Here is a 17,250-nt window from a genome sequence, read left to right on the forward strand (position 1 = left end):
AGAAGAGCTGATTTTTTGGGACTGCAAACTTTAAATCGGGAATACTCTGTCCTGTTTGTGATACAGTCCACAGCAATAGCTCATCAGGATAAAGAAATGTAGCCCTACTCAGGAGGAATGTGTCATCTATTTTACCAGTGTGGATTTATATATAGTATGTTTCACAGTTTGTTCTTTTTTATTTTTAAAGACTGTTTTGAAAAGGAAAAACACAATAGAAGATAAATGTCAATTATTTAAAATTGGCACAAATATGAGCATAAAAAATACATTTTAAGTGCAAAATCACCCTTTCAACCTCAGAAATCTCACTTCCCATTTAAAAACATGTTTTTCTCTTTTAAAGATCCAGGACATAACATTTTCAAGCTACCATCTCAGTCACAGTATAGTCCTTTAAAAAATTGCCAGATTTTAATTCTCTGTACTTATCCTTGCTGAATTTCAACTTAGTCCTCCCCTCCAGATATATGATGTTGGTGATTAAAGCTTTTCTTAAATGAACTTCTGCTTCCGAAGTTAAATTTTTTTCCCCATATTTGTTAAATAACAAAACTTTTAAAATAAAAAATTTTACTCATGGGAATTAAGAATTTAAGAATTCTTATCTTTTTGTTTGTAGCTCTGTCCTCTAAGAACTCTGGGGATGACTACCCTAGCCAAACATCTAACTCAACCTCACCAATGCAGAAAAATTCCAACAGTTGCTCAAAACAGCACACCCAAAGGCTTTTTTCCCTTGCTAGTTTCACTCAAGTTATCTTTGCCCTTGATCCGCTTTAGTCTTGACAGCTGTGCCCCTAAAGAGTACCAGTCAGTGTGGACAAGTTCTTGATCTATGGAAGGGACACATACACACGCACACGCACGCACACACAGTCTCTGTGATTAATCTTGCTTTTCCAGATATACAGCGTTCCTACTTATAAAACCCTGCTTTTACAAGAAGGCTGTTTTAGTGAGCTGTAAGATTAAGGAAATGGCAAAGCCTCTATTAAGAGTCAAAAAGTCGGACACACACACCCCTATCTAAAAAAAAAAAAAGAACCAAGTTCAGCCATAATGCATATATGCATTGCCAATCAGCAATAATACTGAAAATTCGGGAATGTCTGAGGCAATGACCATTATAAAGTCCAGAGGGATGTTGAGAATTGGAGTCTGGCAACTCTCACCCCCACGTGAGACGATCTTGGAGCACGTATGATGAAGTCAGACCACAAGCATAACTCGCTGGGCTCAGAGGCTTGATGACTTCGCTAATAGAGTATTAGGCTTAAGAAATCTAAGTTCTTTGAAGGAGTGAATAAGCACGTGGGTAAAAGAGAATCAGAATGTCAGCACTACAACTTAAAAAAAATTTTGATACTTAAAAAGTGTTTACTTTTTTTGATTATGAAACAATAAATGTTCAAAAGTTTTTTAAAGGTGCAAAAACACAGAAATAAAAAAATCTGAAAATCACATCACTCAGACATAAATGTTGCTAGTTTAATGAATTTTCCTTTTCTTAACCACTATGATACACCCTTAGAAACCATGAGGAGGGAGCAATAACAACCTGGGCTCTGTGGGTGCTACACTTCACTAACTTGATCTTTTCAGCCAACAAAAAACTGCAAAGGGGATCAGGGGTCTGCTCCGTTTTGCAAACACGAATACAGAGGCCCAGCTAGGTCCAGAGACTTTCTCAAAGCCACCGCCAGCAGGGTGACCGATGAGCCCAGCCTGCAGCCCCCATGTACCCACTATTTTACCCTGCCCTCCCCAGACTATGTGGTTTGGGAGCTTGACATTTATGTCTTGTAATTTTTTAATATTCCTATTTAGAACTTTAAAAACCCAACCACCAGAGAGGTGACTGTCCCAGGAGCCAGACTAGAGCAGAGATCAAGGAGAGGGAAGATGCATCTCTGGAGAAGAGACTGAGTGTTGGGTGGGCTTTCTCCTCTAAGTAAGGGGCCCTTACTTAGTGTTTCTGGAGGAGAATGAAGGCTGGTATCCCCAGGACTGAGATTTTGAGTTGGTTTGAGTAAGAGAATGACCAGCTAATGTGGACAAATTACAGGAAGTCAACAGATGGCTTTACTCTGGGAGGCCCAAGTGCTGCTGCAGTCAGGGAAGCATGCTCGGGCCTCACCTGCAAGGGCCCATCGAAACCACAGCGGGAGCTGGGGTTACTTCTGCTCTTCCCAGATGATGTCCATTTGAAGCCCTACTGCAGTCCTGCCTCACAAGGCTCTGGACACCATTCTCACCAGCTGGACACCTCCCCAGCTCCCAGCTCAGCATCTGGCACGCGGCAGTAGTCAATATACAATTATAATTAGTTGAATGAGTCAACAATAAATGGATAGAATGAATGAAGTAAATAAAATGTCATGTACAACTCTAGAAGCTAATTCATAAAAGACATAAAGGTCATGGAAGAAGGACAAGAAGGGGCAAGTAAACCACTAAAAGGGAGGAGGTAGCCATGCACACCTAGAATAGAAAGGCTGGGCTCCAAGGTCAGAGAACACGAACAGGATGTGGAGGGTGTGACGGAGAAAGTGGCTCCACTTGGGTCTCCAGTAGCAGAATGGGGAGACCCCTTCAAACGCCCAGAAGCACAGAATGAGAAACGCAGAAGAAATGCTAGTTCTGGTTGTGCAGCCCGTGGTGGAGCCTGCTGCCTAGCGAGGAGTTGGAAGAGCTTGGGGACCAGCTCCGGCGGCAGGCCCCTGAGTATGACCACCACCGGGCCTGCCCTGTGTGGGAGGACTCAAGCTCTTCTTCAACATAAGGCTGGTGTAGTGTTTACCTTCCCTCATCCTATACTTCCTTGTTGGGGACATGAGCCCCCATTTCCAAACTGTTCAGTAAGGGGTAACATCTGCTCTAAAAGGCCTGCTCTCTATGCCTCAAGCCTTACCGCTTTTAGAGTTTGGTCAGCAGACCCACTACGTCCGCCGTCCACAAGAGATGCTGAAGTTCACTGTGTGTGAGCTGCAGTGACCTCTGACCTCCCCAGGGCCCAGGGCCCAGGCGGCGCTGGCAGGGCGGCTCCTCAATCAGGATGGCCATGGTACCTAGCTCAGGGAGCTACTGGCTGAGGGTCTGTTTTTAAATACTGATTGTTTCTTAATGACAAAAGTAATACATGCATGTGGTTTAAAAATGTATATCCAACCTAAGAAAAAAGTTCCCAGTAAATACAAAGGAGTTTCTCTTCCATCCCATACTTTTCCTAGAAGGTATCCACTGTTAACAGTTTCTTGTGTCTCTTTTCGGAAAGTTTCTAAGTACATACAGGCATAAATGCAAGTTATTTTTCTTAAAAAAAAAAAAAAAAAAAAAAAAAAAACAAAAGGGAGGGGGCATCACACTGTCTACGCTATTGTGCATCAGCCCCTCCGCACCAAGTGCCGTGTCTGGGAGCGCCCTGAGCTGCAGCCTCATCCATGGACTGAGAAGCAGAGATGCTGGATAATGGACTTAACCGGTTCTCAGTGAGGGGCACTCAGATTGTTCCTTGTCTGTTGTTATTATCAACTAGTTAAGGCTTTTAGAACTTACCAGTAGATCTTAATCTAAAAATTAGGAATCCCATTGGTTTTCAAGAGTCACCTTAATCCCACCTCACTGTTCATTATTCTAAAATTAAACTAACCAAAATAAACACCATCCCCAATTACTCTTTCTAAAAGGTCTACCCACAGGAAAAATATTTTTACCCCTTCCTCGCTGAAGCAGATAATAAGACACAAACAAAATTAACAAGCACAACTCAACCCCCTTTTACCTCAAGTCTTTCACTAGCTACTAGAACAAGGTGCTATGTCTTCTCTCCATCTTTGGGGAGGTTCGCTCATAAGTAATGCAAAGACCCAAAGCATGCTGCTAGAAAGGGGGCAGAAAGAGGACCACGAGTGGTCAGCCCAATCAACACAGCAGTGACTGTGAGGGTCCCTCGCAGGCAGGACCTTCCCCTCTCTCCTCCTCCTCCTCCCTTAGGGCTTTCCTCAGAAGCAGGTCCTTCACACTCTACCTGAGAAACCTTGCAGAAATCAAGGCAGTTACACACATAATCCTAAAAACAATCTGGCTTATTGAATTCAGGGAAATGTTCAACCTCTCCTGCTTCCAAAGTTGAGTAACTTTCCCAGGAGTAGTAAATACTGTTCCCAAACCTTTCTCTAAATCATTAATTCACCTGGTATAAAAATATATTCAATAAATCCTAAGTGTTAAATTGTTAAATAGCAATTATAAGTAATAAAAACAAATGCTAAAATATGTGTAAGGTCTGTTAGCATTTTATACATGACCAGAGACTTCTGAAAAACAGACATAATTTCATGAGCTAACATACAAAAATATTCAAAACACAATACCTCATCCAGCTCCTGAAGAGATATGTTGTTCCCATGAGTCCCATCCAGTTAGGGACAGCAAAGAGAAAGCAGGATGGGGACAGACAGACAGATAAGGTATGGTCAGTTTAGAAAACACTGTGATTTTAAATAGCTCTAAAGTTGACTAAAAATAAAGATACCCTAACCAAGGCATTAAAACAATCTTCCCATTATGACTCTTCCTTTAAAAAAAAAAGTTCCATCAATATGTTTTTTTTTATTTACTGTGATTATTTTGCAAATGATAGGAAACAAACAATACATAGCTGTAAAAATTAAAATGCAATAGAAACAAAACACACTTGCTTTGGTTTCACTAAAAGGTAATAATCATGTTTCACATATACCAAATATTACATACAATATTCTAAATTCCCCTTAGGAAGAGAAAAGAAGAGAGCAAAAAGCTGACATGTAATTTTACCACGTCAAATACATGTATATTTTAACATGTAAATCAGCCCTGCAAGTGCAGCAAAATTAGAAAACGAACAACCCACAAAAATTGTCTGTGGCTATCTTTAGATAATATTTGAGTGGCCACATATGTGAGATCTCCACAGATTCAATCCCGCAGACCGGCTTTCTCCGTGGTAATAAGCAAGCCGAGAAACCACTCTTCCCCGGAGAGAGACACAGGTGGTAAAAAGCAAAGAAAAACTCTCCCCATTTGCTTGGCATATGTTACTATTAGTCTAGAAAGCACGGTTATATATAAAGCTATTATAAAAGCAAGTAAACAAATAAAAACAGGGAAGGAGAGATTTTTTTCTTTAAGGGATAGAAGGAAGGAAAAAGCCCCGGCAGCCAGAGGATTAAGTTTCAATTAAAACTATAGGTTCTTTTTTAGATCAGCGTGGAACTCTATCTTCTAAACAGACATTTACTAATGACAGATAATCTAAACAACTAAGTGGGGTTTTACAGTATTGATCCCTTTAATAATTAGTGGTGAATTTCAATAATCAACCATGTTGATTTTTTTATGCTTAACAGTAAATTTAGAAAAGAAAAAAACTTCACTTTCTTATTTAAAAATTAATACAGTAGTGCAAATGAAACTGGTCTATCAGGGCCAAAATATATTAAACAATGAGAGCAATAAAAATGTAATTAAACATTCCTCCACGTACAAATTCAATTAGCTGACACTATAGAAAGCTGAAAGTCCATTCCTTCCATATTTGTTATGATAGCAAAAGAGAACTGTATTTATATACACACCCTGCCATAATACAAGATATTAGTGGAGAAGATAATGTCAAATAGAAATCTGATTTAATTACCTTTTACTTTAAAAAGAAAGTGTTTGTATTTTTTTAACTTAACATTTTGAGCAAGAAAGCATTTAAGTGTTGTTATTACTAAAACAAAACACAGGCAAAGCTCCTAACTCCAGTATCTCATGTGCACATCCGCGGTTCTGCAGTGGCTCCTGACATGAGCTTTGAACAGTGTTATTACTGCAAACCATGGTTGAGGTCTCTGCTACACGTGCGTCTGTTTTCTTGGGTTGTGAACCAAGCACATAGCCTGATGTTTTGGTTTCTGCAATCACTAGTTGATAAGAGACGAAATCAGATTCATGGGCTAGATACACGCTGTTTTTGCAAATAAGAAAACCAAGCTTCAGAATGTATAAATCCATTTCCCCAAAGTCACAGAGTTTGTTACCACTGGCTGAGATGGGGACAGACTCAGGTGTTCAGACCTCTTTTCACCCCACCTTCCAGCCTTTCTAATTTTATAAACAATTCAGGGAATTACAAGTGATAGGCAGCTATCACCATACCATATCGTAATTAAATTCAGAAGGTCATCTCTTCTAAGGAACTCCACCCCCCACTCAATTTTGCAACTGAAAAAATGGAAGGCTTCCAAAATCTGTCTACCACCAAATTCCAGAAGAACTTTTATCAAGACCTGAATTAAAACATTTAGAATTATTATCAGGAAAAACCAAAATACAGCCAAATGAAAACACGTTACTACACATCAACACCTTCTAAATCTTTATAATGTCTAAATCTAGGTTTCTGACCTGCCAATGGCATACAATCAAGAAAATATTGAAAACTCCAAGTAGCATGTGGAATTTATAGTCTAAAGAACTTTCTACATAAAACTGAAAAATAAGTGGAAACCCATCTGTATTTACTCAGGAAGTCTGGAAAAATTGAGTAAAATGAGTTGGAAATACAGGTCTATGCTATAGTGATATTTACTTTATTTCCGTTCCTGCCAAAATAAAAGTTTGCTTCACTTTTATCCAACAAAGTGCCCTTATTCTCGAGTAAGCCTCACTGCTCAAATGGAATCTTTAGAAGCAGAAAAGCAAATAGATCTAAAGAGAAATATACAATGATTTCATACTTGGATTCTAAAGGCAGAGAACTAATTTTCCAACAGACTTGGCCTGGACTGAAACTTAGACCCTTCAATATGCAACTTAAAATGGGCTATGTATGGTTGAAAGTGAGATAAAGAAATAGATGCTATCCTATTGTAAGAAAAAATAACTTCTAACAATGGGGTCCTTGCATTTTTCAGGACCTGCAGCACAAGCCCTGGAAAAGCAGCTGTGCTACGTGGCTCACCAAGTTAGCACAGGGCTCTGGAGCCAGGTTTGCCTACATTCCCATTCCAGCTCCCCGACCTGCAAGATGGGCAACACTGGGCAACGTTCCCAACTCCACTAAACCTCAGTTTCTTTATTTGTTATCATGAGAAAAGCAGCAGCACCTATTTGATAGAGCTCTGTGAGGATACACTGGGGCTGTACATGAAAAGGGATTAGCCCAGTGGCAGGCACACAGTAAACTCTCAATAAATCTTAGCCAATATCATAATCAAGACTGAAGAAGGATCTGAGGTTTCTTATAACCATAGTTAATCCTTAGTTTCATTTTCCCCTAAAGCACACCACGTTTTATTAAAAATAATGTGCTAGTTTTAAACTAATCTAAGACCAATTAACTCAAGCTTCCATTTATAGATTATGCATTATATTAAAATAGAGAATAGATTAGGCAGTAAACACTAACAATGAAGCTGCAATCCCCTAGTAAATCATTCTGGGAGATCAAAGGAAATTGCACAGGTCACACAGCACTTCATCAGATCAAAACAGCAACTCAACATCTACTTTTCTTTCATTCATTCATTCATTCATTCATTCATTCATTCAAGGTATAACACATTTTTTTGAATGATTATTTAACTTTGTAAATTCATTTCAGCTTCTTAAATCCAAGCTGCCCGTTAACTGCTTGAATGAGGTGCTGCCTTAAAACTTGCATCTAGCTGATACAATGTCAAAATCACTTTGCACAGTATTGGAACTACTGCTAAGGATTTTTACTGGTAACATTGGGCCAACAGGCACAGCCCTGTTATTGATTATACATTTTTCCTTTTCAAATTCAAAGCTAAGGCTGTGAGCCTTGGTCAGAAAAAATAATGCATTAAAACAGAACTTGAGAAAGCATTTTTGAATCCATAGGGTCACTAGAAACCACGTAACTCAAACCCCTCAATTTACAAATAAGTCGAAAGATGGCCAAAGAGATAAAAAGCTTGCCTAAAGAGTCCAATGCTCCTTCTTTTATTTCATGCTGCCCCGAGGCATAACCATTATGAGACACCCAAAACTCAGGCCAAAACAGAATGAATGAGAATTGCTAACAACTGTATTTTGCTGATAGTCTAAAAATCAAACCCCAGTTTGCTTTTCACAATTACTTCCACTAATATCAATACGACCAAGAACAGAAGTGGGATTTTGATCAGTTCTGGGTGTTGAACTTTAAAAAAGACACAAAGAAACTAGATTTTATTCATTGGCAAGAAACTTAACCTCACTGTCTGAGCCCGGACGGCTGAGCTAGAGAAAGCTTCAGGTAATAAGAAGCCTGCAGGGTTGCTATGAAGAAGACTGAAGAGACCCTAACATCCAGAACCTCGGCTAGGGCCCCAGGATGTAAGATACAGCAAAAGTTGGGCTTAATTGAGGCAATAATATTTTGCAAGTACAAGCAGCCGAGTGAGCGGCTGCTGGAATTTCCTATCGCCCTCACAGAACATGGTATCACAGCCGGGGAAGCTGGGTCAAATGACCTTTACGTCCCTTCTGGTCCTTAGGACTTTTTTAGTTCTTTCACTGTATATCTCCTTAAATTCCTGTGACATATTTGCCTGGACACTGCACAAACCTGTTTTAGTATGCACTTATAGGTACCCACACTAACCCCACCACTACCACCAACCAGATTCTAGTTTATTCCCCTCAAACTAGGATGCAAAATATGCACGCTTAAATTTTTTGAATGTAGGGCTTTATGTGTGTTTTGTTTTGACGTGTGTGAGACATACACACATACCACTTTACAACCAATTTCTACAGCTTTTTCCTTAAATAAGGACATAGAAATTCAGGTTTAAAACTCAAAAAACTACAACAACAACAAAACTATTACTTTAGAAGTCATTTATTTTCAATTGTGTGAGATAACATACACACCAAAATAAACTTCTATAGCCTTTTCTTCTAAGTAGGAACTAGAAATTTCAGGTTATGATTTTTTAAATTAACTTCAATTCTGGAGTTTAGTTATTTTCTTTTTAATTACTTGAATTTTTATATATTTACATATTGTCTCCTTTTAACTGTTTTATGTTTATAACATAATAGGTCTATACATTTTGTTCCTATTTACAATTTCCAAGCATACAGAAAAATATGAAACACAGTATAAAATCCTCCTATATATTCATCACTACACTCTGCCGTATCTGTTTCCTATTTTGGGGGAGAGTTAAAGAATTTGAAGTGGGTAATATTTTGACATTCCATCATTAAAAATTTCAGTAGTCCTCTCTAACAAAATTAAATCAATTAATTAGCTTAATTAGTAATGTCTTAATCTCAACCAAAACCCATTTTGACAGCTATAGTAAGATTTATTTTGAAATTTACAAATCAGAAATTAGGTCTAAAAAATTTTGAGTTAGATATGCAGTGAAAAACATTGCATGAGTTATTCAATGAAGTTTTTAAAAATTGTATTGGACAGGTTTTTCCCCAAAATGTTTGTAACTTTTCCAACTTCCAGAAAAGTTGAAAAACTGTATTCTCTACTCTACTTAATCAGGTTAACGTCTTGCCATGTTTGATTTTGTGTGTGCAGAAATAGTTTCTGTGGAACCAACTATAAGCAAATTGAAGATATAATGCTTCAGCCCTAAACATTTCAGAAATTTATGACATGCCATGTGTTTTTTAATGCAATTAAAATATATAAATGTGCTTTCTTTTTAATTGTTAGGCAAACTATTTTTAATAATAAAATTTATTTTTTGACTGTCTAAATTGACTACAAAAATATCTTAAAATATCTGATTACTTATAATGATCTGAGATGTGAAATAATCAGACTAATAATTATAACATTTTAAATGATATAACATACAGAAAATATTTTTCAATATTCTGACTTAGACATGCATTTTGGGGGGGTTGATTTAGAAATCTATTTTCAAGAAATTGTCTGAATTACTTAAATATATGTATTTGTACATTTTCTGACATACCTGTTTTTCCAAATCGTGTACTTAAGGTATCAATTTTTAATTATTTTACTTAACATATATATTTTTAATTGCCTGACTTAGAAAACCATTTTAAAAATTGGTTTGACTTAGAGATCCACTTTTAAAAAGCTGCCAGTCTCAGACACCAGGTTTTTAAACTGTTTGACCCAATTATTATTATGATTAATAATAAAAAGTCTCATGTTACTCAATATTTCAGTGTTTTGAACCTTATAAAAATTTAAAAGCAAATTGTTTTTCAATCGATTAAAACTGATACCTTAGGAACAGCGCCGAGTTTTTCTCCCCTCCCATACAAGGTAGCATAAAATAAGCCATTTAAGGGACATGCAATTTTTACATTTCTTTAACAAAACTCAGGTTCCAATGTGGAATTTTATTCATTACATTTCTACTTTCTAATTTTGGCTTATTTCAGAATAGTCTTTTTCAAATTAGTGCTAGAATTAGTCTGTTTCCATTTTACACTAATTTCAGTATAATACCATTTCTTTCCGTTTACAAAGGCAAAACACCTTCAAATTATTAAATAAAAACCTACACATACTCCATCCCTGTTTTCTATGATTTTTTATCTGGGTATATGTGATTTTATTCTTGAAACTGCTCACACGGCTCAGAATAGCTTTTCTATAGGAGCAATATGGCCAAAGACAGCTTCCACTTGTAATTTACAAAAAGGAAAAATTGTCTAGATAGACATCCTGTCAATAATTAAGACACATAGCATAATTTTTCTGAAGCATTTAGATAAGTCATCAAGAAAAAAATTAAAAGGTAATACAGTCCCTATGAGGTGAAATAAGTGTGCAACCCCAAAGCTATATATTATTTCCAGTATAATCCCCAAGAACCTGGTTTGGGGATGATTTTATTCCCTCTCCTTCAATGCTGCTGCTACTCAAACTTTGGCTGTATACAGACGAAGCCCTCTCAACAAATTAGTTTCATAACTTCACTTTTCCACTGAAGATATTACAAAGCTGTTAATTATCACTGTCTTGTTTAGATTGTCTACCAGACACCCCCTCCCCTTATTTAACAGAGCAGAAAAGTTGAGGCTCAGAAAAGAAAAGAAGCCCTCATCAAAAACAAACACAAAAACATCAATCATCTTTCAGGGGCCTCCCTATAAAAGATTATTCTGCTGGGCTAAAGAAAGGTTCAGATTAATTAAATTTAAAAACCTGTGCTTTTGGGGGGGGTCGTTTTCACAAACCTTCTGTTTTTGTTTTTGGGGTCTTTTTTTTTTTTAAGTTCGAATGGAGGGAAAAGCTTAATTTCCTGTCTGGGAAATGGAAAACGAAGAACGTAGCACCTTACAGTCTCACACACATGAGCCCCCAGGAAAAACAGTGAAGTAATTATTCATAGGGTACACGGCCACACTGAAGGCTGCGAGGCCATTAAAAGAAAATGGGTGAAAAAAAAAAAACCACAACTCCTTCTTCGTTTGGGGGAGGGTGTCGTTCATTTGCAAGGATTTGGGTCGGAAGATTCCGCATCCCTTCCATTAGAACCAAAGTGAGGCTCAGTACGGAGGGGGGCTGCGGGGAGGAGGGTGAAAACAAAACGAAACAAAAAGGCTTCAGAAAGCCTCCAAATCTCAGTGTTAAAACATATGTAAATTGGAGGCGGATTGTCGTGCAGTGACGACGGGGGAGGGGGGGGGTTGGGGAGGGTTGCGGAAGTGAGGAAAGAGAAAGAGCAAGGCAGAGATGGAGCAGGGGCCTAAAACTGTTTTTTTTTCTCCCCCATCCAGGGTCACAGATGCTAAGAGACCTTGCATTTCCATATTATTATATTTTTTTTACACAGAGAGACAGACAGAGACAGACAAACAGGCAGAGCCGCAGTGCACACGAGGCGTGTGTCGGAGAGGCCGCCCGGGGACTCACCGCAGCATTGCTACGTGAATGCAGAGGGCTGGAGGTGGTGTGACTACTCACTTGCTCGGCTAACAGCTGCCGGTTTTGGATGGAATTATTCCGCAACAACAAGAAAGCGTCGGTTAAACGCCTGGTAGCCATGTCTCACCCTTTGTGACCCCCCTCTCAGGGGCCCCCCGCCCACTTATAATCCTGATTTGTTCACTTTCTTTCTCTTGGCCTGGCCTAGTCGGCCCACCCTTCACAGAAGCATCTCTTGACAAGGCCTCAGACCTCGAGCCAGACAGGAGCAGCTCTGTGCTTCGCCAAAGCACGAAGACCCCTCCCCAAATAACCACCTAGGCTTTCCAATTGTCTGAGTCCCCCTACTCAAGACCTGCCTTCGATCTCTAAGCACTTAAATCCCCCCAATCCTAGCTAGCCAACGTTCCAGAGACCCCACCCCAATCCAGCCTTGGATCTACAAGCGTCTAATTCGCCAATCCAGCTCTGGACTGGGAGGTCCTGAAGCCCCCTACCCTCCTCAGTCTCGGAGACCCTAGAGGGTCTGGGCTCTCCACGCCTAACTTGGCTCACATACGCGTCTGGGTCATTCTCTGAGGCCTGGGTCTGACTCAGTTTCCCCACTAGAGGCCTGACCTAGGCCCTCTTTGGACAATCGATCGAGGGCTGGGCCCTGAACTCCAGGGTGTCTGGTGCTGCCTTTTTGGGCCTGGTTTGAGCCTGCTAAGGCCCAGGCCCGACCTCCTGACCCTTTTCCTTTCGGGGCTGCCTGCTCCTCCACTGCCACAGCAGGCTGCCAGGAGGGCAGCAAGGCCTGCTTTCCCGGCCTCCTCACTCCTCTTCTCCGGCTCCCTCCATCCCGGATCTGAGTGCAGCTCAGTCCCGGGCCGTTTCCGTACTGTGGTCCCGGGTTCTGGCGTTCCCCTGGCCCTCTTCCTGTCCGTCTCTCGCGAGTGCCCCCCTGCGACGTTCATAAGCCTTGCTCCCAACGTTCCGGGCGCGGGAGCTCCCTGCCCCTTTGCCCCAGGGCGCGGGAGCGCTCCGCCCTCTCCCGGGGTGCTCCCGGGGAGCTGGGTTTTTCCTCCCCAAACTGGGCCCAGACTCGGGGAGTGGGGGAGCGGACAGAACTGAGCCTCAGGAGTGTGGCCCCCAAACTGCAAACTGCTTCCAGGGGCCTAGGCGCGCACATTAGAGTGGAGTTGCGCGGCAGGCAAATTTGGGCTCCAACAGGGCCAAAGTTTGAGGCGCGCACGGAGTTGGGGTGAGAAGGGAAAAGTTGGAGACGACTGCCTCTGGAGGCCGAGCACGCTCCACTGCAGGCAGCGGCTCGCGCTCGCTTCTCTTTCTTTTTTTTTTCCAATTCTAAAAAAAGATGTATCTGAAAAACAACAAGGAGGAAAAAAAAAAAAAGCAAAAGCAACAGCTAAAGCTAAAGCTCCGGGCCGCCTGGGCCGCGCCGCCCCCGGCAGTCCGGGGTCGTGGGGGCGCTGGCCCTCTCCGGCGGCCGCTTTCTGTAGGGGGCACTGCAGGGTTGTGGAATCTCAAGTGCAAAAGATCCCAGAAACTTTGACAGCCCCCCTCTCCCCAGACAACTTTTTCTTGCCCAGTGTGCCCGCACGCCAGCGCGCTGGGCCTGGCCCCGTGTCTCCCGCTTTCCCGCGGTGGGGCCGGGCCGGAGGGGCGGCCGAGGACCCCGACACACCACCGAGGTCCCCGGTCTCGGGTCGGCGGGATTCGGGCAGGGGCTCCGCAGCGTCGCGTTGGGCACGAGCAGCACAGCCAGAGCGGGGGCCAGGAGGCCGCTTCGGAAGGGAGGCCCGTGCCCTGCCATGGCCCCAAACCGGAGCGGTGTGGGCCGAGCGGATTGGAGTCGCAGAGCTGGGTGGCCGCGACTCCCTGGGGTCAGGCGCCCAGGCCCAGCCGGCTTCCTCCAGGGCGAGCTGAGACCACCGCGGGGCCGCCGGACAAGGCTCGGGCGTACGGTCTTAACAAAGGGAAAATGCCCCGAAATCTGGGATCGGACCATGACCCCTGTATCTGATCCTGCGTGACACAAACTTTACACACACGCGTGTCTTTGAGAGCGTTTCCCGTGTGCTAAGCGCTGGGCTTGCAAAGAGGAGCAAGCAAAGCGAGCCACACAAAGCCGGCACCGCCGCTCACAAAGGGGCCTTGTGGGCGGCGCGGGGACCGCGGAGTCCCGAAACCGCTGGGCCGAATAGCTGTGACCCCATGTGTATATACATTTTTCTATAAAAAAGAATGTTTTTATGTGGTCGGTTGTTTCACTAAAAAATGTTAAAATACGTTCGGGAAATACATCAAAATGCCTAACATAAAAGAACAAAAAACGGCGAGCTCGATAGCCGAGCTGGCGCGTTCATTTCGAGGAAGGGGCTGCGGTTCCCAGAGCCGCGGTGGCGGGAGCGGAGCGCGCGGAGCCGGAACGCCGGCTCGCACTTTCCGGGGCCTGAACCCTACTCGGGCGACACCGAACCCAGCAGCACACGTCGCCGCAGATAGCGGTCAGCCTTCTTTCCCGAGCTTCAGACTGCGGCGGGATGAAAACACCGCTCTAAAGGCAGAAACCGAGTTATCTCGTGCAGGGAAATTCGGGAGCCTGTTCGTGGACCCCCGGTTTAGCTCGGCACTCCGGGAAATATTTGCATGTTTGCCGAATTAAAGAGAGCTCTGTCCCCACACCGATATGATCCCCCCAGTGACAGCTGACCCCCGGGCACACGACTGGGATCCCCAGCTCCCACCTTCGGAGGACATATATTGTAAATAACAACTGAGTCGGTCTTTGTAAGAACATCAGATTAGAAATGTGGTCTGCGCTCTGTTTCTTTCTCTCTAACACTCATCGCCGCGCAAAGCAGGGACTTGTTTACTTCTCCTGGCTCTGTCTCCCAGGCTAGAACGTGTTCTTCCTCTCTCGCAGGGACTGTGTTTTATTTATCTGTGTACCCACTGCTATTTCCTCTGGCTTGGAATAGGCTCCGGATACATGTTTTTTAAAATCCGTGTTTGAATGAATTAGAGATCCGCGATTTAGCCCCCAAACTCCCCGACCTTCCTCAAGTGACTGTAAGCCTTTATAGCCCTTATCTGCCAAGGTAGAAAAAACATGTGGGGTTTTAATAATCCTTGTAAGCCGTGCCCTGTCTACCTCTCAGAGGCTATTGTGATGATCAAATGAGATAAGTGAAAACCTTTGTAAACTATCAGGTGCTGAACAAATATTATACAGGATGGTTATTCATTCATTCCCTTCCCTGAGAAAGTAATTCCTAGGCTGGTGTTTTTAGCAGATGGTAGTTGCCCTTCCTGGTCAGTCTTAAATATTTATTGCAGGACAATCTCGTTTGTACATTTAGAAAATCAATCAAGCTTCCATTTCTTTGAGAGAAATGAACAGTGCTCGCACACATAAATAATGGAAGAAAAAAATTCTCATATTCCCAAAACAGCCACTGCAAGCAAACCCAGAGCCCAAGCATAGGGAAATCATGAAGAATCCATGAGATTGGCATAGCAATCCCAAGGCAGCACGGTGCAGCTCTAGCCCGGCTCAGGATTGCGTGTGTGAGAGATAGTGTTAAGTGAAAAGCAGGGAGCCCAGAGAGGACGTGCACGCTGGCAGAGACCGTGTTGGTGTCCGCCCTGACCCATATTGGAAGGGAGGTGATGGGAGGGGGAGGATGTAAATCATTATATCTGAATGTTCCTTGGCTATTTTATTTTCCTGTCAAGTGGCTTAAGCCTGACTTTTTTTTTTTTTTAAAGCATTCCCTCATGGCCAAGTATGTGTTTCCTTGGAATTGAAATCTAGGTTGATGGTTTTATATTTTAAAAGCTTTCATTGTGACTCATTCTTGGCCTGGGCTAGGATTCTGTAATACTCCCCAAGCTCCAAGAGCCTGGGTGTCCAGTTTCTTGGGCTTCATACCCACTTTCTAACATTTTGCCAGTGGATCCAAGAAGTCACTTTTGGACACAAGTGTTTCATTGTCTTCTTGTCATCTTAATCAGTGTGGAAGAGAACCATAAACATAGACTTTCCCAGCTCAAGCCAGACAATGCATGCTCATGAGAAGGTTTCAAGTGCTAACAGGTTAGAGGTTAGACAAAATGGGTCAGCAGGGCGAGTCTTACCCCCTCGGGTGAAGGAGTTGCAATGAGCCAGAGCTCATGAAGTCCTCACTGGGGATCAGCACATAGTAAGTGACCCATAAATGGGCAACACAGTTATTACAGCAGCCGTCTTACTGACACAAAGCTCACGTTGGCTCCAGTCTCCCTGGAAGGCATCAGAGCAAACTCCAAAGAGTAGGGCTTAGTGGTAGAAACTGAGTACTTTTGAAAAGCACATTTTCAAGGTTCTTGTTCTGTGTTCTTGAGAATCCAGATGTGTCTGCCAAGTACTGTCATGTGCAAGAGGGGCTTAAACAGCCGCCATTGAATACCACTGAACTTTGGCCTTTCTAACTCCTTTTGTAACATCATTTTTTTTTTTTCTATCAGGATGAGTAGCAAAACCTCAAACTTAATGAATGTCTTCTTTGCACAGATATGACATAACAGGCAGATTCTGGCCAGATTTAGGAAACAGAAGCTTTGGATTCTGTCTCCCCAAATAGCCCTCAAAACCTTGAGTGTGTCTAACCTCAGAAACCTCCCTAGCTCTGTCTGTCTTCAGCCATGATGCCTCTCGCAAGCAGAGAGAGGCAACAGTTTTGTGTTGATCAGACTCCCTCCATTCATTTTTTTTGTTTTATGGGTTTGTTTTTTTTTTAACCAGATAATTCAATTCAGTGGGCATTTCTAAGACTGTATCAGTGGCTGTGCCGAGCCTGACCAGACTCCATCACCTCTGCCTGAATGCTGGTTCTCATTGCATACGTTTCTCCAACAGTCTTCTAACAGACACCCTCTTTTCCCCTCCATCCATCCTCTACCCTGTAGCCATGGTGACCTTTCCAAAACACAAATCTCATCATGTCACCGCCTGATTGAGGCCCTGAAACAGCTCCCTCTGGCCCACACCAGCAATGCTCAGTAGAAAATAGGTGCTCTCTAAGCCAGGTCAGCACTAACAGTGACTCATTATGGTCATCTCTTGGTTGGTGGAAAAAATTTAGCTAGTGAATGGAATAGTCTCCATTTTAACTGTTCCTCCCCCTCATTTTTCCCTATGCCTTTGGTCCCTGCTATCACTTGGCTGTATTAGAATGTAGTATAAAACTATATCAAATTTATACTAGAATCATCTATTAACCTTTTTTCCCCCATGTAACTCCATTTCCTGGTGTTCTGCATACAGATTTTCTGCTCTCCCAGAATGATGG

General features: G+C 42.4%; 1 protein-coding gene across 7 annotated transcripts in view; it reads right to left on the reverse strand.

The window, feature by feature from the left end:
• The window catches only part of STX16 (syntaxin 16), a 34,828-nt gene extending 22,030 nt beyond the window's left edge, over positions 1-12,798 (reverse strand). For 4 of the 7 annotated variants that reach the window (XM_066235001.1, XM_066234999.1, XM_066234998.1 and 1 more), the window contains exon 1: positions 11,906-12,798. In XM_066235001.1, coding sequence (XP_066091098.1) covers positions 11,906-12,037 — 132 coding nt within the window. In that variant the 5' untranslated portion in view covers positions 12,038-12,798. The remainder of the gene's footprint in view (positions 1-11,905) is intronic. The other 3 variants (XM_066235005.1, XM_066235003.1, XM_066235004.1) reach the window with 1 other exon arrangement.
• Positions 12,799-17,250: the final 4,452 nt, after the last annotated feature.

The sequence above is a fragment of the Saccopteryx bilineata genome, chromosome 6, assembly GCF_036850765.1.
Source record: "Saccopteryx bilineata isolate mSacBil1 chromosome 6, mSacBil1_pri_phased_curated, whole genome shotgun sequence".
Classification (NCBI taxonomy): domain Eukaryota; kingdom Metazoa; phylum Chordata; class Mammalia; order Chiroptera; family Emballonuridae; genus Saccopteryx; species Saccopteryx bilineata.